At 40.9% G+C, this 21,687-nt stretch overlaps 2 protein-coding genes across 2 annotated transcripts in view; both read left to right on the top strand.

Annotated features, from left to right (window-relative positions):
* Nucleotides 1-3,343: 3,343 nt before the first annotated feature.
* Nucleotides 3,344-17,477, top strand: LOC139218145 (E3 ubiquitin-protein ligase RNF19B). The gene is made up of 9 exons (XM_070849701.1): nt 3,344-3,678; nt 4,531-5,021; nt 8,783-8,988; nt 9,152-9,299; nt 11,924-12,086; nt 12,612-12,726; nt 15,459-15,590; nt 16,215-16,485; nt 16,731-17,477. The coding sequence occupies exons 1-9, from the start codon at nt 3,526-3,528 to the stop codon at nt 17,011-17,013; spliced, it is 1,962 nt and encodes a 653-aa protein (XP_070705802.1). The 5' UTR covers nt 3,344-3,525; the 3' UTR covers nt 17,014-17,477.
* A 2,709-nt stretch (nt 17,478-20,186) lies between these two features.
* LOC139217857 (low density lipoprotein receptor adapter protein 1) overlaps nt 20,187-21,687 on the top strand; it is a 38,239-nt gene continuing 36,738 nt past the window's right edge. The window contains exon 1 of the mRNA XM_070849336.1: nt 20,187-20,437. Within this exon, the coding sequence (XP_070705437.1) occupies nt 20,353-20,437 (85 nt within the window). The 5' untranslated portion in view covers nt 20,187-20,352. The remainder of the gene's footprint in view (nt 20,438-21,687) is intronic.

Here is a 21,687-nt window from a genome sequence, read left to right as displayed (position 1 = left end):
TACTTGGAAAGTTCAATTTTATTAGGGATGTCTTTACTCTACACATAATGCCTTCACTGCCCGTTTTTTTTTAATATTTTTAAGAAACATGTTCCACAAGAGATATGAGTCTGAGTTTGGAGGTACTGCTGGAGAATTAAATGAGGGGAAATGCAAAAAATTCCTAGAGCATCTTTTAATAAATACCGCTTAACTCCAAATAACTTAACTCTGGTATTGAAGTGAAGTTCTCAGAATAAAAGAGCAGCGACTGTGTCATTGTATCCTCTGTGTTGTCCACCTGTGTGAAACAGAACACCTCACGAACGCCTCTCATCTAGCCAGTTCATCATCCCCCTAGTTATCAGATAGAAAGCATTGATCTGTAAGGTTTTGGCTTTGCAAATAACTATCGTGCCATTTCATTTCTTGTTTAATTTGTTTTGGAATCTTTGTTTCACTCGTAGAAATGTTAGGGATGTTAATAATTAAAAGTTTTGACTAATTAGCACTCATCAGTTGAATGCACTGTTGCAGAGTGGTTGTACCTTGTAAACTAACAATATCAAATACAGTGTTAATTAACACACAAGTAAAATTAACACGTGAGGGACAGAGCATGAATAGTGTGGACTACTTCAGGAGGCAAACCTAACTTCTCTAAGCTCTCGGGACAAACTCACAAACGTTGGTCTGTCTCTGGAAAGTGTAGGATCATGCCCTCCATCTTATGTGTTAATTTAACTCATGTATTAATTAATTAACACTCTACTTTAGTTGCTTTATATTGCTTGTATACTTTGCACAAACCCTAAGCAGCATTAACATTTTTTAAGTGTTTAACTTACAGTTTTAATCGATAAAATCTTTTATTGATGCTTGATTATTAACATCCCTAATAGGTGTAGATGTGATGTGTGATCTGGCCTTTTAAGACTCATTTGCACATTGTGTCGTCCACTTAGCTAATTTGTATTGACACCAACTACCTCTTTCACCCTCTGTATTGTGTTTAATGTTTCATCTCGTAACTTATTTAGATATGTGGTTGATACCCTTTTGAAGGGATTTCCCAGAAAATCCTTCTACATATTGCTTTCAGAAAACTGTTGACAAAAATAGCTCTTTCCAGTGTGCCTTGTATTTTAATACCAGATTTGTTATTTTATGGTGTATTGGCCAAATTCTATCTCAGCAGAATAACATTTCCTGTAGAGCTACAGAGGAAAGAGAAATCTTGCATTTAAAATATCAACACTAATCATCAGTTTACCGGGCCAGCCTTTCAAACTGCAACAATATCTTTTCTTTACTCTTTAATTACCGTATATAATGATGTGCTACTGCAAGACGAGCCTGCTATTCATGTTGATTTTAACTTCTCCACAGGCCTAGAATATAAATGCAACTCCAATGCAATGCAGTCTCCATGCAAGAAGGCAGCTAAGGCACTGCAGTGTTACATAAATCCAGGTTCTTTGTGCATCCCTGAATGATGAAGCATATAGTGTCTTTAGCCATAACCTGCCTCTGGCCATTGCAATTGATTTGGTACAAAAAAGTAAATTACTTTAAAAGATTGTATTTTTGACTTTTTCTTTATTTACAGAACTACAGAAAGAGAAACCGCTCTTTAAATAGACGAATAATCTATAATCATATCATATTTCATGTCGTATTCCGTGGTCTGATTTGACATAGTGCCAATACGGAGACAGCTATTTTAATTGGTCTGGGGTTGCATGAATCACCTCATGCTCTCTTTGCTCTCTGGGCCTGATTATGAAAGCTCGCTGCTGCCTAATGGAGACAGAATGAGTTGTCTGTGCTGTCTATCACCGCCTCTCCTCTGCCTCACCCTCCATCTCCCCCGATCCTTTCTGTCGAACCAGTCACAACTCTCTCATCCATCTGCTCTTTGTGTCTCATGGCTGTGACCTTATTGCTCATGTCTGAGGCTGTATGACGAGCAGGCTGGGTCGTAGAGATCCAAACCCCTCTTTGTGTTTTCAGCTTGAATTTTTATGTCATATATATGTGACTGATTTGAAATTCAGTCAGACATTGCTTGTTTTTGAAGTTGCTATATTTGTGACAAAGTTTAGATTGTAAAATTAGTTCAGGATTTTGGGTAAATGTAAAAGACTGAGCTCACAGTTTATACATAAAATCTAAATACTCTGTCACTGCTCTTTAATATATATATATATATATATATATATGTATATGTGGTGTAGCTTTGTAGTTATTAAATATAAATAGTTGCTAATAATGCTGAAGATATAACAAATTAAACATCATGGCATATTTAGCCATCTTTGTTTTTGACTAAAAGTCCCATTTGTTGTTGTTGTTCTGTGTGACAGGATTCTGAATTTGCAGCCAGAGGGAAAAAGTAACATTTATATTCATGTACATGAAGTTCACAGAGAGGTTTTTCTACACCAAAAGTCTTTACAGGAAAATGAGAGTTGAAAAGACAATGAGCCTGTAAATTATGAATTGCAGCAAGCTGTGGCCGATTGTATGGTTAATATTTTATTAGAGTTATTATGATGATTTTGTTACCCTGAATGCTGTCAGATTATAGATATGACATTGATGTAGGGCTGGACGATAGAGTTTAGAGTGCTGGTTCCCAAATCTTTTGGCTTGCAATCTCTTTAAACACAGAAATGTATACTTGTAGCCCTTCATTAGCAGTTGCATATGTCAAAGAGTGAATTGAGTTCTGCATATGTAAAGTCACCCATGACTTAACAAGAAAAGAGAAAAGATTTGAGTCAACTCAGAAGAAATAGACATCATTTTGTCTAGCAGGAACGGGGTTCCTTGTTTACCTTTCCTGTTAAACATCTTGTGACTCTTTTTGATTAAAGAGTCACAAGACACAATATAATCATGATGCCATTCACTGACAGTTAATAGTAATTATAAGAGTGCTATTGAATTATTGCCTAGCCTCTGATGTATTTAGCAGCTCCACTTTTCATGTAGGTAAAATATTTTCTGACAAAATGGCAGAATGCACATCCTTATTCCTTTGTGTGTGTCATTTGGTCATGATTTTGTTGTCTGTTTCCAGGTACAGGGGACTGTTGGCAGTGAAGAGGAGGTCTGAAGTGACGGAGGACAGTCGGTCAGTTCAGGACTAACGAGGGAACTGCAGTGGAAGTGGAGGAGAAAGAGGAGGAGGGGAAGAAGACCGAAGAGAGACAAAGTTAATCACATGACCAGGCCTCGGAAAGGCTCCAAATTAGTGATGCTCCCCTCGGGCAGGGATTACCTCCCCCCTGTCGTCTACCTCTCCATCTCTCCCACTCTTCCTCCCGCATACAGCAGAGCAGCCGCCCAGCTCCAAGACTCTGAGCCGTGAGAGCTCACTGCACTCACCCACCCAGCCACACACACACACACACACACACACACACACAAACTCAAACACACGCACTCTCTCTCTCTCACACACACAAACACGCTTTTGCATCCCGCTCATGGTCGTTGGCCTGTTCTCCTCAGCTGCTGCTCCCGCTCCAGTCTTAGACCATGAAGAGGCCCAAGCAGCAGACGGGGCCGCTGAGCTTCCTAAACTTCTTCAGCAGAAAGCCCAAATCGGAGCCGAGGCCAGAGAGGCCCGTGGAGGCCTGGCCCAAAGAGGAGGTGGCCATCACCCTGACCCCGAGCGAGCATCCAGAGCAGGTGAGACTGAGGCTTCCAGTACCGTTATTAAACAGTTTACAGTTTTCATAAAATGTTTGATCTTGGTCTTTATATGTTCCAGTTTGCGCTTTACTCTTAGAAAGTCTATTAGATGAAAGTTGGCTTATGTGTCAGGTATTTATATATGATTGTTATCATTTTTCGTCACTACACTAGGATTTTTTCCCCTGGTTTAACCTGCTACATTAAACCAAGGACCCGTTAAAAACTACATTTTGCTGAAACAGAGTTTAAATGACAGTGTACGGATGATTTTAAGCACTATTATCATTAAAAATTGTACTCCCACTTTAGAAATATAGGATATAATAATGTATGTGTGAATGTGTAAATTCAGAAGATGCAAACACATCACACAAAACCTTTCTGTGCTGCTGTAAATTTGTATTCATATTCATATTAGACGACGTATTTAAATGTCTAGTTTTGTTGCTAAAACCAAAATGTCTCACAAGCTGTTGTGTAAAAAATGAAGAACCTGCAGAGGAGGCTGTAGATCATTAACTTTGGATGTATTAGCGTCTGCTTGCTTCCTCCCTCTCCCATACTGTTATAGCCCAAATCCATTAGAGTGTTTATTTAATTAATCGAGAAATTATGTTGCCTGGAAACCAAGTGTACCAAATACAAGAAGTGTCCACCTACAGTACATAAGCACTCACCTATACTGAGTGTGACTAGAAATTTGAAGATATTCCCTTTGCTTTTATTTCTTAAAATACAATAGCAGCTGAATATCCTCACTGTCTCTCAGCTACACCCTGCGCATGAGAACTTTTTACATGCAAATGACTGGATTTGGTAAATCAGCTGCTCTATAAATGTCCACAGGACCTCAACCTCACAGCAGAAGAAGCGGGAGAATCAAGAGTTTCTGGAGGAGAAAGAGGAGAAGGAGGAGGTCCGCCAGCAGCGGCTGATGCGTGTGAGGACGGTGGGGCTACAGCTGAGTGCGTGGGCGGGGCCAGCAGCGGCTCCACCGGCGTCCTGTCCCTCTCCTCCTCCAGCCAGGAGCAGCTTTTAGATGAACACCTGGAGGAGTGCCCCCTGTGCCTGCTCAGTCAACCACGTTGCCACTTCCCACGACTCAGCTCCTGTTCCCACCGGACATGCTCAGACTGCCTCCGTCAGTACTTGCGCATCGAAATATCAGAGAGCCGGGTGGGCATTGCATGTCCCCAGTGCTCCGAAACTCTGGCGCCACTGGATGTTCGTGCCATCCTGGATGACCGGGCGCTGCTGGAGCGGTTTGAGGAGTACCAGTTGAGACGTTTCCTGGCTGCTGATCCAGATACACGCTGGTGCCCTGCGCCTGACTGCAGGTGAGAATCTGACCACCACAAAATCAAAAACCTTTTTCCAGAACACTTTTATGCATATTTACACCAGAAAATATTTCATTTTAAACGTTTGCATAATAATGACAAGGACCCTTTTGGCATATATTCTGTATATACTGTATATAGTTAACTAACAACATAGAGAGTGAAAAAAGCTTTAGGTTGTCTGAACATGTAGAAAAATCCTTTTGTATTGACATCTTGAAGCAATTCACTGTACTGTAATTACCTTGAAAAAAGGGGCCCATTTCAATGTTCCAATATTGCAGGTTCTGTCAAAATGCTGTCATCCCACCACTCGCTTTATATTGTAAAACAAAAGAATGGAGCAGTGTTTCTGTGTCAGAATGATTGACTGAACTTTGAGAAGATGAACTGACAGCAAGTGAGGTTTCAGCTTTAGATGCAGCCCAAGGCTGTTAACATTTTAATGCAACCAAAATATTTTGCAGATCCTGAAAGAGAACAGAATGGTTGTGAGTGATGAAGCAAGGCTGTTTCTTTTGGTGACTACAGTTCCTCAAGAATCTATTTAAATCTATCTAAAGGTGGGACTTCATAAGTGGCTGAAGTGATGGCTGAACTGACCAGCTGAAATGTGGATTATATCATGTCTCATAGAAATATTTACAGTCCAGTGACTGTGATTTAATTGCAGAATTGATCTAAGATATCTCTCTACGTCACACGGGGAGAAATCCACTGCGGAAGAGTCAGAGATGTGTTTTTTCTTCCATTGACAGTAGCCTCAGTAGACCACAATGCATTGCAACCACAAGACATTTTCTGAGTTAAGGCTCATCTTTCATGACGTTGCTTATAACATGAGCAGACACTGATTCAGTGCTGTATCATCTTCATGTTCATGGGTAACAGGATAGGACTGCTGATGGGAAATCATAACGTGTGTGTGTGTGTGTGTGTGCACGATGTGTGGGTGTTCGGTGAATATTTGTGGTCAAAAGCACGTATGCAACAGGGTTCAGTACTCAGTGGTAGACTGTCTGTCTCCCTGACTGTCAGTGCTCACAGTCTGGTTGTGATGAATGAGTGTAGCAAAAATCAATATGCCAATCTGTCTGGTGCTGTGGAGAATTAAATATAACACAGAGAAACAAGAGATCTGATTTCTAAAGTAGCTACAACAAATCTGCAATGGAAAAAATGCAATTTTGCATTTCACACAGTGAAAAAATATGTACAAATGGAGGTCAGTGGTGCTTTAAATTTTAAATGAGTAATAGCTCCCACATGAAACAGCCTTTGACGTGTTGATCCATTATGTAAACTGGTCATTCACAGTTACGGTTTGTGTATTCCCATGTCCCCAACATACACACATTCCTCGAGGTCTTAGTGACAGAAGCTTAGCTGGAGATTATGCAGGCTCTGAGATAGTGTAGCAAACTGTGCTGCTCTGTGTGCGTCCACACACTTGCGTCTATTCGTGCACATGTTTTTTTTTTTTTTACCGCATATGTGATTCTACTGTAGATGGTTTCAAGTGGCAAGCCACAAGGGATTTTTTAAGCACAAACAAACAGCACAAGGACTTCATCTGGAAATCTTTCTTTGCTTGCGTTGATGTCTAACGGCACTTTTATCCACTACACTTTTGACATTTGAGAAGGGGTTTTTGTATATGCCCCCAAAAACAAGCATATGTGGTTTGTTTTTCTGAACATTAAATGTGCATCGAGTTCTCAACTAACATGATGTTAGCTGCACAGCTTGTCAATCGGATTGAACTGGATGAAAATAGAACATTTTATGCAGCATATTTTATACTTCTGTCAAACATACGTCAAGTATACACATAGCCTGTACTATTTTCTCCGTTTGAAATATCTAATTAAAGGTCCCTTGTGGTGTTTTCCTGTAAGCACAGTTATGTTTTGCCTGCCAAAGTGCATTGTGTATCCTTCAGGCCAAACAAATGGATTAAATGCTTTTCCTTTCTCATAAAACATTTGCCTAGCGAACATTTCACATATTTTGAGACTTTATTTACATCCACCAAAACTCTTCCATACCTATTGCACTGCTATGGCTCTTGGCACATTTCTGCCACCAACTGAGTCAGCTGTGAACCCGTTGGCAGATCCTTGTGTCTGGTGACCACATTCTAGTGCACATGCATGAGCATTCTTGCGCACAACAAAACAGGGACCTTCTCATGCAACATTGCTCCACAGTGCCGCTAGTGGTCACAAACTCCACAGGGTACCTTTTTAAAATCCCCCTCCACTGAAAAGTGCACATGGATCTGCTGAAGGGGGAAGCTTATATGTGTAAGTTTAAGGATTTTGGAACATCACAACTAGTCTGGAATCCAATCGTAGTCCAAATTGTAGTTCACACAAGCATGATGTGGAGAGTTAAACCATCCAGAGCACATACACTGAGGATGAACTTTTCAGAGAAGTGTTTCCAGTAGTTAAACTGAAATTAGAACTTTTTGCATATCAATCAATCAATCAATCAATATACTTTATTGATTGATATGCAAAAAGTTCTAATTTCAGTTTAACTACTGGATAGCTACTGATAGCTGCAGGCCTTTTCAATGAGGGAGAGACCGTAGTATCAGGATGTGTTTTACTTTGATTAAACTCTGACCTATCTATAATCTATTACATGGACAAGAAATAGAAGTGCAGCGCTATCAGCAGCCTGTGGCATTGCTGCTATTGCTGTATGTTCTCTCTGAACCTCTTTAAACATCTTTGCACAACAAAGTGTGAAAGGGTGTTTAAGATCCAAATAATCCAATCATTGTTGGTTTCTTTGATAAAGATATTCGCTGATACCTGGAAGCATCGTTATGCATGAGAGGGTCCACACCATCTGTGCTGTTCAGTCAAAAGAGCATGATTTGAGAATCAGATACAGTCAATTTAAATCGAGTCTGATACCAAAGTGGGATCCAGGGAGCAGTCTAACTAGCCTCTTATGTGTGTGTGTGTGTGTGTGTGTGTGTGTGTGTGTGTGTGTGTGTGTGTGTGGCCTGCAGCCTGTCTAATTCATCTACCTTTCTGACGAAGCTGAAAACCACATAAGGCTGGAGAAGCCCAAGAATATAGCCCAGAGGAGCTTTTCAAGCACTTCACAACAGAGCAGCACTGCCTGGATCCTAAAGACTCTGTGAATCACTCACATTTACTTTCACTTGTATTTGATCATTAATGACATGATCTTTTGAATATTAAAATTTATGTTAATGCCGCCTTCTGAGGAGTGAGATTAGGTCCACCGGCGTCAAACTCCTTGTTATCATCGTAATGACCGCTCAAGATCTAAGGATGAACTCATTTCTGGTTCTGGTATTGAACTCTGGAAGCCAGTCCCGCAGATAGTTGCATCTCTCTTTGAATTGTGATTCACTGAGGCTCACAGTCAACTAATGTTCAGTGTGTTAGCAAAAACGACACTTAACAATTCAGTGTGCTTCATTGAACAATACAAGGAGATCGAGCAATAAATGAAAGACTTACTGCAGCTTTTCATAGATATTCCAGTCAGCAAACCAAAGCTGTGATGATTAAACGAAACTGCAATGTTAGGGCAACACGTTGGAGCAATGAGCAGCGAGAGCACCTAGATTTAAACCTCCATGATGCCAGCTGAGGTGTCCCTCATTAAGAATCCCTGACAACAAAGAATTTCCCTGTAGGGATGAATTAACTCGATAATGATGTCCATTCTGTCATTATTTTATCTGCAGTTTCCCTCTCTCTCCTCAGCTATGCAGTGATAGCTTATGGCTGTGCAGAGTGTCCAAAGCTGAGCTGTGGCCGTGAGGGATGTGACACGGAGTTCTGCTACCACTGTCGGCAGCTGTGGCACCCCAACCAGACGTGTGACCAGGCCCGGCGTCAGCGAGCCCGCCACACCTCAGGCGGCAACGATGCCTCCACGCTGTACGTCTTCAATGAAGAACCTGGAGGAGGTGAGATTAACAGCTACTGTTACCTACAAACCTTTTGTGGCAGAAATCAGAAGGGTTTTCAAGTTATTTTTCCTGGATTCCCATCACATTTAGCACACAAGTGCTGAATAAATACTGGAGAACATGTGGTGACCCCTAAAGTTTTTTTACTCTGTTGTTGAAGATGCAGAGGAGATCAAAGCGTGCCCTCGCTGTGGTGCCTACATCATGAAGACCAACGATGGCAGCTGTAACCGTATGAACTGCACTGTGTGTGCCTGTCAGTTCTGCTGGCTGTGTATGCAGGAGATCACCGATGTGCACTACCTCAGGTACTCGCATTCAGCTCATGAACACATTAACATACCAAACCAAATGTCCACATCTGACTAAACAATGTAATTCTGTAATCTTGAGGATAAGCAATGAATCAATTAGTTGATTGAGTATTAATCAGCCCCAAATACAGTCATCATTCATTAAGCAAAAATGCTTAACATTCACTGGTTCCAGCTTCTTAAATGTGAGGATTTGCTATTTTTATTCAATAGTAAAATGAATGTATTTTGGTTTTTGGCTGTTTATCCAAAAAGAAAGATTTGTGATGGGTATTTCTCAATATTTTATAGACCAAACTAAAAAAAGAAAAAAAAAACGACTGATGATAAAAGTAGTCATAGTAGCAGCTCTACAATCATGGTGCCTGGGGCCCAGGCAGTGAAAATACTGCAGAAAAAAACACAAGAGGAAGAGCAGCAGAACTGGATCCTAGTCTCACACTAGCACGAGGTGAGAAAATGCTCGGTGGCACGGGTCCAGCTTCGGCATATGAAAGATGCTGAACAGTTTCTTCAATTCTTCCTAAAGGATGAAGACTTAAAAACTACCTTCACTGTGCTCACAGCACTGAAATCTGTGCACATTATACCCAGCTCCTGATAAAACTGTCCCAGTCAGCAAGGCGCTTACAATATGTTATTGTTTAGAGGCTGCACTGCTGTAAACTGTTCATCTGGGCTTCCATTGATTTTTCCGGTCCTGGAAGAGAGTCACTGCTGACTTGTCATTAATTAATCACTATCTGCCTCCATATTTCCGCAGAATATGTAACTCAAGCTACAAGACTAGCTGGAAGCTGGTTAGCTAAACTTAAAGTAACAGTTTTAACCTTCTGCTGACAGCTGACATCGTATGAAAGGTACATGAATGAATTTTTCATGTATTGATTATTTCTGCCCGATGCCTGACAGATGCACACGTGTTAATGTGTGCATCAGATGAGAAAGACAGTTTTTGCCGATCTACTTTAGCCGCATCGTCATTTTACAACTTCTCTCCTCCTACCCCCCTCTGCCCCCTCTCCTTTTCTCTCCTCTTATCCTTAAAAGTCTTTCATGCTACAAACTGCAGCAACTGTCCTATAGAAGGGCAAAGCTTTTAGCATCTCACTGCCACTTTAGAGCCTTAATATCTCACCTTAATTCCTCTCACTCAGGCTTTTAGAACCCCTAAGTGACATTTGCTGCTGTAATACTATGCTTTGAGAAATAGCACAGCCCTAAGGTACAATTTTGTGTTGCTTATATTGTCACTGACGCTCCTACAAGTTAATTGCTGCCTCATTAAGAGTGAACAGCATTAGTCAGTGTTGTGCTGCTTTCCGCAACACCAAAGGCTGATACCAGATTAAAGAAGCACTTAAAGGCAACACTTATAGGACCTAAAGTCATATCAAGTGACAGAAAATTGATTCCTCGTAAACAGGCTTAAATAGCTATCTTTTCCGTGTAGCCGCATATAAGATAAATGAGCGTGTGAAAGATAGTTGCAAATGACTGTGATTGAGAGAGAGAGGGCAAAACTAAAATGAGAAATGCAGATGAGATCATTCAGTTTGTGTAATGATGAAATGTCAGCAATGACACAGACAGTTAATGTTGTCACGTTGTCAGCACTCATTTATTTCACTTGTCTCTTAAGAAATGAAAATTCAAAATGGTTTTATGGTTTGTGCCAGGGCTGGTTTGCATGAAAGGCCATGACCTGCATGATGATGCCTCTGTTGCCATAGCAACGAATGATTATGAGTGTGTCTATCTGAGTACACACATGTGATTTGTGTTCATTACAAGAAAAGATTAAGAGTCTACGGTCATGCTATCTGCTCTGTGAGACTGTTGTTAGGCAGAGTAGTGCTTTGAGTTTAATTCTAAGCAGGTTTAGGATATCATTTTTACCAGGTTCCCCTTCTTAGTTTACCATCCATCCATCCATCCATCCATCTTCAACCGCCCAGACTTCCCCGGCCCCAGTCACCTCCTCCAGCTCGTCCGGTGGGACCCCGAGGCGTTCCCAGACCAGCCGAGAGACGTAGTCCCTCCAGCGTGTCCTGGGTCTTCCCCGGGGCTCCTTCCTGCTTATATTCTTAGTTTACCAATTAGCAATAAAAATGAATACAGCTGAGGCTGATGGGGATATCATTAGTTTAGCAGCTATTTGGTCATAAATCAAAGTAGTGGGCAGATTAATGTTGGCCTGATGATGGCACCGTATATAAATTCAGGGGCCACGAGAATGTATCCTCCAGGGACATTGAACATCTGTAGCCAATTTCACTTCAGCCCACCCAATAGTTGTCAGGATGTTTTACTCAAAATCAAAAATGTCAACCTCATTGTAGTGTAGTGTAGAGGAAAAAAGCTGGGGAATCACTGAAGTCAGTAGGATTCATCCTCAGGGGCCCATGAATGTCTGTGGTTTTTATGATATTTCAGTCTGGGCCAAAGTGGGGGACAAACCGACAAGCAGAAGACATTGTCACCCATAGAGCCACAACACTCACATGGCTAAAAATGCTATATGTGCTATTATATTCGGTTTATTTTCTGAACTCTGTGCATGATTATAGTTTGAACTCTTGTCTGAGGTCCCCTGTTGTGTCCCCTGTGCGTCTCAGTCCCTCAGGATGTACATTCTGGGGGAAGAAGCCATGGTCTCAGACCCGCAAGGTTCTGTGGCAGGTGGGCATGTTGCTCGGAGCACCGGTGGTCATCTCTCTTATAGCGGGCATCGCCATCCCAGTCATCATTGTGGGCATACCAATATACATGGGCCGGAAGGTACAAAACAATCAGCGAATCCTGTGTCTTGTCAAATAATTGATGGAAATGCTTTTGAATACTTTTTGAGCAACTGGTTCATACACGTGTCAGCAAAGACCGCAAACAACCCAAAATATTAAATGATGATGATAATGAACAAATTAATCTGAATGAATTATTCTTAATCAATCGAATCTTTCATCAGGTACTATCAAAATTATCCTGTTAATCAGCTTTTAAACATGTCATTGGGGAAATCATGCAGGCCACGTTAACTGGAAACTAATAGCACACCTAAAGGCAACTTAAGTGTACATTTAATAGTCATTAAATGTGAATATTTTTGTCTGCGTGTCTTTGTGTTCGAGCTCTGTGATAGCTTGTACAGGTCTCTGTTTTCCTCTCCCCTCGTGCATGCTGGGATCCATGTATTAGTGGACGGGAGTAAGTGACGGGAATAAGCGGTTGCAGAGAATGAAAACATCGGCAAGGAACAAATTAAATTTCCATTATCTAATTTATGTTTTATTTATTACCTTCCAGGTCCATGGTCGCTGTAAGAAAAACAATATCTCAGGAAGTAAGCATTACTTGACTGTGGCAAGTGGGGTGATGATGTCAGTGTTTGTGTCGCCGGTCATAGCAGCTGTCACTGTAGGTAAGGAACAAACAACAACATGATGATTAAAATGTAAATGAGCTTGCTTTTGCAAAATTAGTGGTGAATTAGTTATAAAAGGAGTTTAATTGAAGTAGATAAAGTCGGCACAATATCCTCAGATACCAAAGAGACCTCATATGATAAATTAAATATTGTCTTTTGCTCGAGTAATATAGCTGTAGTTTTATCAACATGTCTTTAATCTGATGGCAGCATTCATATGGATCAAAACGTAATTGAGGATAAAGATGATTTAAACCTCAATTTAAAGAATTAGTCAATTTTGGAAAATACACATACTTGCCTCCTCACTTAGCGTTAGATAAAAAAACTGCTGTTGCTCTCATATCTCTACACTAAATATATATGTATGTAACTTCTCTAAAGCTTGCTGAATAATTTTATCTTGTTTTTAATTTGTTCAAACAAGACATAAAGTGTCAATCAGTGAGCTTTACAGGTGCCAGGAGGTAGATTTTGTTACCTTTCTACAGAGTCAGGATACCTGTTTCCAAATGTTTCTTGGTTGTCCTAAGCGAAGCTAATAAGCTGCATATTTATCCTACAGACATGAAAGTAGCATTTTAATGACTCATGCCATTTCCTGCTGTAGGTAACATTCGTGGCTGAGACAGAAATCCTTAAGGCTTCAGCAGCCTCTCAGCTTCCCTCCGCAGTGTCACAGCCATCACTGTACCACGCACTGACGGGCCCGCCCTTGGCCGGCTGTATCCCTCTCTCACCTCTTGTATCCCTGTCTCTTTGTTTAAAATTTCACCTTGGCTTCACTTTCTCTCTGCCATATGCTTCATCATATCGCTTCTGTTTTTTTGCTCTTGCTGCACTACAGTTGTTATTTAGTTTCTCATATTCAGTCACAGCTCCCTGTTGTATCGTTTCCCACTTTTTGGCTCACACAGACACACACACACACACAGAAGCTCTCGTGTTCACTCCTCGCTTTCTGTCAACTGTTAGCCGGGCAGGCTCATCCTCTTGCCCTGGTTTCACCCTGTTGCTGAGTCAATAGCGTCCCAGTGTTCCCGCTGTGTTAATGATGTCCCTTTGTTTGGTCGGCACTCTGCTTTGTGTTCCCAAATTCCTATCTCAATCACAGGTTGCATAATCACACAGCGCAGGGAGGCTGCTGCTCATCGGGTTTGGGGGCTTGTTGAAAGTACTTTTGTGAAGGTTATGAAGGAGAGAGGGGAGAAATTGAAGAGTAGTTGAAGAGCAGTATGTACTGCTCTATTTTCTTCTACTTCAGACTCTGAAATGTATGGATGTCCTTCCACCTCATAATGAATGCACATTTGCATATAACTTGAATTAATCAGGAAGTACTCTCACTGAGATTGAAAATCTCTTTTGTGTGCTGGATATTATCAAAATAGTCAAGATTTACCAAGCACATAAGATGAAAGGGATGAAATAACAGCAACACACATACCATAACGTGATATAAAACAGATCAAGACATGATGAATAATACTAGATCAGCTTGGTCCAATTAAAGGAGAATAGGCATTAAAATCTTGCAAGGAAATAGGTCCCTGAAAGAAGATATATATGCATAAATATGGAGATTAAGATGCCAAGAATCGCTTTATAATTTAGATCAGTGTGTTTGAGCAAGTGTACTGTGTACTCAGCAGTGAAGCAGGAGGGGCTCCTTCTTGTGTTTGTTATGGGTATTGCAGTAATAATATGATGATAAAACTGATAAAGGGAGCATTCCACCAATTTAACATGTCTTAATTCTTAAAATCCATGACATCGAAGTGCATTTACGAGTCACAGGAAGTCTGGTAAATCAGCTGTTTAATGTCCTCAGTGGTAGAGTTTGTCAAGTGTGAGAAAATTACTCAAGATGCATCAAACATTTTAACAGTAAAACTTCATTACAAATTGGGAATGTAGAGAATGAAAGATGGTAGAATTTATGGGGCATGTAGAGTCGAACAAAAGATGGTATCCTGTAAACAGGAAGTATAGAATCCAGTGTCTTTGGAGCCATATCAGGGACTTAAAGACTAAAAGATTTTGGCCGCTGCTGCTTTGATTTTGACTATTTTTTTTAAAATCTGTTCAGTCACATCAAGTCGAATTTTATTTATATAGTCCAAAATCATATATCACACTTAGCCTCAGGGGGCTTTACAATATACAGAGTATGACAACCTCTGTCCTTAGGCCCATGATTCAGATAAGGACTATGTTGGGCAACTTCAGGTGTCATCAAATGGGACCTAAACCATACCACCGCAGAGAAGTCGTTTGGAGAGGACAGGCCGCACGTAGAAAGGGAAAGAGAGGGAAAGAAAAACTCGCAGAGCTTGGAGGCTTGTGGGAACAGAAAGTGTTATTAGAAAGTTTACTGTTCTCATTGGACAACACAGACTATAAATACGCGAGGTTAAGAGGTCCATTGAGACTGAGAGGATGAAAGGATAATGGTAACAGGTGCACAGCCTGAATTTATCTCAGAATAAACACTAATTGAAAGTTAAGGCAAAGAATTGAGCCTTAAGTTAGGAATTAAAGGCCCCAGTGAAGTCAGTCTGCCTCTCACAAGCCCCAAAACATTATTCAGATACAATACCAAACTGCAAGAGTACTTTAACGACCATTTGTAAGTTACTAAAAGATATTTTAGTACAGACTCCAGACAAATGATTATGAGACATGTATTATGAACTGGTTCCTCATGCATCTCTGTTTTCCTGCAGGTGTGGGTGTGCCGCTAATGCTGACGTACGTCTATGGGGTCGTCCCCATGTCACTCTGTAGGAATGGTTGGTGTCGACCGCAGAGCGAGCCCCCTGAAACACACAAAATCCAACTGGAAGACTTAGCCAGCTGTGAGTGCAGACTTTAAAGGAACAGTTTGACATTTTGGAAAATACGCTTATACGAGTTAGATGATTGGCAGTTAATTTAACTTAGCAGAAAGACTGGAAGCAGAGGGAAACAGCTAGCCTGACTGTATCCATCACTCAAAAATGTCCCTGACAGCCCCTCTGAAGCTCAGTAATTAATAGGTTGTATCTTATTTGTTTTATCTGTACACAAACAGCAATATAAAAATCTGTAGTTTGATGAGGAGTTAAGTGAGGGAACTATTTCTTGGTGAGCAGCAGGTGGCCTCAGTAAATTCCTGTAGTCTCCACTGGTTGCCTGCAGTGACAATGACACTCAAGAAAGTAACTGTTACTGTTTGTGTAAAGCTCAAACAAAGATATCGTGTCTGTCAGTAAACTTTAGACACTAGCTGTTTCCCCATGTCCAGACTTTATGCTAACCTAAGCCAATCATCTTCAGACTCCAGCTTCATATAATAAAGTATGAATGCAAATAAGCGTATATCCTGAATTTCAGATCTATTTCTTTAATAACTATGTTGTCTGCTTAAATGAAGGATTCTGCATTGTAACTTTCGCTCCAAAGCGCGGCCTGATCTGATAAAGTTTCAACTTCTCTTATAGATCTTCTATTCTCTCATGTAGTCAGTGACCACTGGACGGGTCAGAATAACCCAACGCTCAGTGACACCAGCGTCCAGGAAGTCAGAGTCAGTGTACAGGAAGTGGGCGTCCTTCCCAGTACAAGCACCACGCCCCCAGAGCTAGATAGCTATGAAGAACTGGATGAAGCCACAAAACACACTGGATACACCCAGCAGGACAGCAAATCAGACTGCGAGGTGGTTATTGTGCCTGACAGCAAGCTCGATGACACACGAGCGCTCCCCTTAAGGTAAATGTTGCCTCCGTCTCTCCACTTTTCTGTTTCTGCTCATGTGTTGACCACTATGGCTGTAGACCCTTAGTCTTATTCTTTAAGTGTTTCCAGGAAACTTGCAATGGATATAAGCATATTCTGCTGTTGATGTATCATGCGTCTTCAGCAGATTTGGACTCATTGAGGCATTGTCGAGGCATTTTTTGATCACCTGGCAGCTTTATATTGACTATCAATATGTGTTTCTATTGTCACCACAGGGACGGAACCAATATTGAGGTGCGTGTGGAAATTGAGACCCATCCCAGAGGCGCCAGGCAGTCCAGCCTAAGTAGCATCCTGTCTAGCCGAAGCTTGTCTGTGGAGTCCCTGGGTCACTCGCAGTCCCAGTCCCAAGACTACCTGTGTGCCTCAGAACTGGAAGAAAGACAAGAGGGGGGAGGTGGAGAAGGAGAGGAGCAGGAGGGGAGAGAGAAACCAGGAGGGGAAGCAGGAGGAGATGAAGGGACAGTTTTCCCAGTCTTTGAAATAGACGGTGTATGAGGTCCTCCAATGCAGGCTTTGTACTTGGTTGAAGATTAGTCGGGTCTCATGGAAGTAAACAAATCCATGAGCTGACACGTCACTGGACTGACCTGAAAACCGTTGGCCAAAGCCACATCCTGCTTCAAAGACAGGCCCTCCCACCAGTTGCCTTCTAGCTCCAGCCTCTAAGGAAGACGCGGGTTTAGAGAGAGCAAATGAAAAACATGAGTGTGTGAGTGTATGTTTGAGACAAATAGCATGAGAACATGACATAAAAATTGGAGGGGATAAACTGTAAAGCAGACAGGATAGCATCCACCAGTGAAACTAAAACAGAAGTGACTGAGAGCATGTTAGCTGACTAGTTCAGTCTGTTTTTTTTCTATGTTGTCCTATCTGAAAGAGACTACCTTACCCCCCCTCTATTATAAATCTATTTCATGAAGCCCTCTCTTCGTCTGGCCTTCGTGACCTCACCTCCCTCTTCCCACTCCCTTTTACAAATAAAGACACCCCCACGAGCATGATTTGTTTTTTGGGGGATTAAGAATCTAACAACTGTTGTGTCAGCAAATAAATATCAAATGCCTCTCCATGCAAAGTTGCAAGACGGGGTGATTTTTTTTTTTTCTACCTTAAGTAATATTTCCAGTATTTTAAAATGCAGTGGTCACACCTGAATTGGACAACCTTAAACAGACAACGCATGCTTCACTGTTCGAATACTCCTTTGTGAAAGAAGTCCAGTCGAAAATGGCATCTGAAAAACTGTTGGAAGTCTGTAGCTGTTGTTCTCTATAGGAGTAAAAGGTGCTCTGTGACATTATGGGAGTGATTGAATTGACCGGAGGGCTTATAAATACCATTAATTATAACTATTAATCTCAAATCCACAGTCTTCCATGGAAGCAGACAGGGGGCAATGCCACTTTTGCATTGTTTTAGTGCAAATTTTAGCCTTCAGGAGGCTATTTCCTTTTAAGCCAGGGAGGGAGACATCGCTTCTGTTTGTAAAAGTGCTCATTCTAATGCAGAAACCGATGTGCATTGGTGATAACAACATGGCGGCAACACTACGGCCTTTTTCTGGGGAGTCTTACATTTAAAAGTAGCTGCATGATTCTACTACTTGCTGTGTATCCAGGATAACACATAAAGACACACACACACACACACTCACACATGCACACTCACACACATGTATATGCCCACACCCACTGCAGTAAGTGTAGTCGCAGTAGTGTGCGCCGCTGAGAGCATTAAATATAAACTAAAGACCTTCTTAAATGATCACAGAGCACCAAAATTACAACAGCAGCATGCCACCTCAGGCTGAACTCTAATAACCCCGTCTAGATGATCTATGAGAAATACATGACTATACATGCTCTGCTTAGCTTCCTGAGTGTGAAATATCTGTGAGAGATGAACTCGGACATGATGACATGATAACCTGTGCTGGGTTGTGGAGAGAAATTAAATAAAGGTTTCACCATGAAGGACAAAAACACATACATGTGTTGTATCTTTCACAGATTGATTTTTTTTTTCAGTGAAGGTTCAAGTGGAGACGGAGAGTTCCCTGTTTCCTAGTATGGCACATGTGGAATAATTGCTTTCTTGGCATTTTCATTTTATTGTGTAGCTTTAAAGTAGAAGAACAGACAGGAAACGTCTCAGTCGAAAGGGAAGTGGGGATGTTGCAGGATATGGTAATCATCTTGGACCAGTGATTCTTGTAACAGACTCCAAGTCTAGTTAAAAAAAAATCTTTGAATTATTCTAATATTTTTTTCTGAAGTAAAATGATCCAGTAAGTCACTAGAAAAAGTCTAAACATAAGTTAATATAGTTGAAAATGGTCTTTTTTCTGCTTTCCTCTACTGTTAATCATGTGACCCCTCAGATGCATCACATGACCCCTTATTAGTGTCTTGATCCTCATGTTGGGAACCAGTGTCTTAGAGGCCTTGGTCATCAGGACGCTCGTTATTTATTTGTTTTGTGAAAATAAATAGTAACTAATTTCTGCCTCTATGAGTAGTACTACTGATAGCACCAGATATTACCATGCCAACGCTGTAATAAGTGAATACAATCAATAGAGGGCGCCAACATATAAAAAATTTAAACTTGAAGCATTTGTTTCAAATAAAGGTTGATTTTATAGTTGTTAGTGGATCATTTGTGACCAGTGGTGGAAAAGACGTTGACATTTTTTTTTACTTAAGCAAAAGTAACGATACTGTAGTGTATAAATACTTGTGTTACAAGTAAAAGCCATTCAATAGAAATTTTACTTCAGTGAAAGTTCAAAAGTTTTGGTATCAAACTATAGCTAAAGTGCCAAAAGTAAAAGTTGTCATTACATAAGATGGTCCATTTCCACCGTATATTGTATAATTATTTTTATTGGATGTGTTAATGTGCTCCTCACAAGTAAAGACGGGGCTCATTTTAATGACTTTATAGTGCTAGTAGCTTGTGATCAGGTCTAATCTTACTACTAATAATACATCAAAATGTATTTGTTGATTATATTCTATATAATTACATGGGAACTGTAATATAACCAGTAACTGAGGCCATCAGATACAAAAGTACAACATTTCCCTGTTTTAGGGAAATTTAGTGGAAATGAAACATAAAAGAGGAATAGAATGGAAATAACTCAAGCAAAGAAGAAGTACCTCAGAATGCAGCACACAGTAAATCTACTTAGCTACTTTTCACTGAATTTATTTTCTAGCACATAAAAAAGCAGCGTGGGAAAAAACGACATGGACTGGTGGGATTTAACCTATAGTCCATAACTTGATCAGCCTATGATTTTAATTGTATATTTACTTAAAACAACAAAATATTAAAGATGTTAACGGCATATTAGAGCCTTTTTTTAAAAAAAAAAAAAAAAAGAAGAAGAAGAAGAAGAAAATGGCACACAGATCAATAAAACCCAGAAAAACAAATGAGACAGGAAGTCAAATTGTAATCTCATTAGCCATAAAGTCATTAGTGAGTAAAAGTCCTCCACTGCAGGACCACTGGTGAGGTGTCTTTACGGTGGCTCCTTCAGACTGTGGAAGAGGCGTCTGCTGTCTTATCAAGGTTACAAGGACACGCCCTTAACTTTGGGTGCACGTGTTGTCCCTCAGCTGCTCACCCGCGTCTGTGTGTGCAGAGCGCGCGGGAGCGGATCGGGGTGGGCGCTCTTATCGGAGGGATCTGTCCTCGCCTCGTCCTCGCCTCGTCCTCTTTGGCGCATCCGCCGTCGAGCTCAGCCTGGTGTGTTTCCAGTCCGTCCCTGTGGTCCGGAGTCTGGGGAATCCACCTGCCGGAGAGCAGACACACCTCGGGATGGACGCCCTCAAATCCGCCGGCAGAGCGATTATCAAGAGCCCCGGAGTTCCGCGGCACACATGGGGAACTTCAAAACACGAAAGTGAGTGGCACAATGTGTTTTTACTGTCTGGATTGTAATCCACGCATTGATACTGTGCTGTGTGGATTTTGTGGCTGTAGAAGAGGCAGTGAAATGTGTCTGGGAGGGAGAGAGGGACAGTGTGTGCCTGTGGCTGTGAACGGACTGGTGTGTTTCCGAGCTGGAGAGCTTTTGTTTGTCTCGGTGCCAAATGTAGCAGAGCTGGATGTACTGAGAGTGTAAAAAGCTGCACAATGACCAGCTGTAGTTCAGTTGTAATTGCTTTACTTCTACTTACTTCTTCCCTCTGAGCGGAATGGCTGGTCCCACTGCCAAGTGTTCTCAACCAAAACGTCTATAGAATAAAACTAGATAACTCAAACTGATGCCGAAAATTAGTCCATTGATCAAATAGCTGATCCATAAAAAAATGTACAAATCTTATAATCGATTAATCGTGTTAATTGTTTAATTAAGCAAAAAAAAAAAAAAAAAAGCAAAATGTTTGCTACTACTTAATTTTGAATAGAATATCCTGTTAAGACAAAAGACATTTGAGGACATCACCATAGGCTCTCAGGACTTGATGGGCATTTCTTAGAGTAAATCATTAATTGAAGTAATCAATCAATCAATTTATTTACAGATTAATTGATAATGAAAATAACACTTTGTTGCAGCCCTAAGACTAAACACAACACCTAAATCTGCCAATTGTACAATCAAATCGTCCAAAGTAAATATAGTGAAGTGGGATCATTTCATTTCAGACCCCATACTGAGAACTTAAATGACTGTAATTAGGATGTTTGTCTGTAGTGATTTTCAGTTTGTCACTTTTTATGTCTATGGCACAACATTGAGATAGTTCACTGTATAATAATGCACCACCTTAGAAAAATCCTTCAGTGTGTATTTTTCAGAAATACATTCAAGACAATATGATGCATAGTTATTAGAGTAAAAGTTACTCTCTTTAGGGCGTATAGATAGATAGATGTACTACAACTACATAACCGGTACTCGAATATCCCGTATAATTTGCCATACGTTTTTCAAATCATACAGAAAATGTTGTACAGACTGTGTCCGGGTGCTCTTGGGTCACCAGAGTGTGAAGTGCAGGAGGTTGTGGGTGCTGAGTGAGGGGCGGCTTTGCTGCCTGCAGCTCTGCTGTCTCACCGATGTGTGAAGCGTTGTCTTGAATGCTCCCTGCAGCTACATCGGCTGCAAGCTGCTCACTGCCATAAATGCTTGCATGCCAGTTTTGC

This window comes from Pempheris klunzingeri, chromosome 18 (assembly GCF_042242105.1).
Source record: "Pempheris klunzingeri isolate RE-2024b chromosome 18, fPemKlu1.hap1, whole genome shotgun sequence".
NCBI classification, from domain to species: Eukaryota; Metazoa; Chordata; class Actinopteri; order Acropomatiformes; family Pempheridae; genus Pempheris; species Pempheris klunzingeri.
The sequence above is the reverse complement of the archived record's forward strand: the minus strand, read 5'-3'. Positions and strand labels throughout refer to the sequence as shown.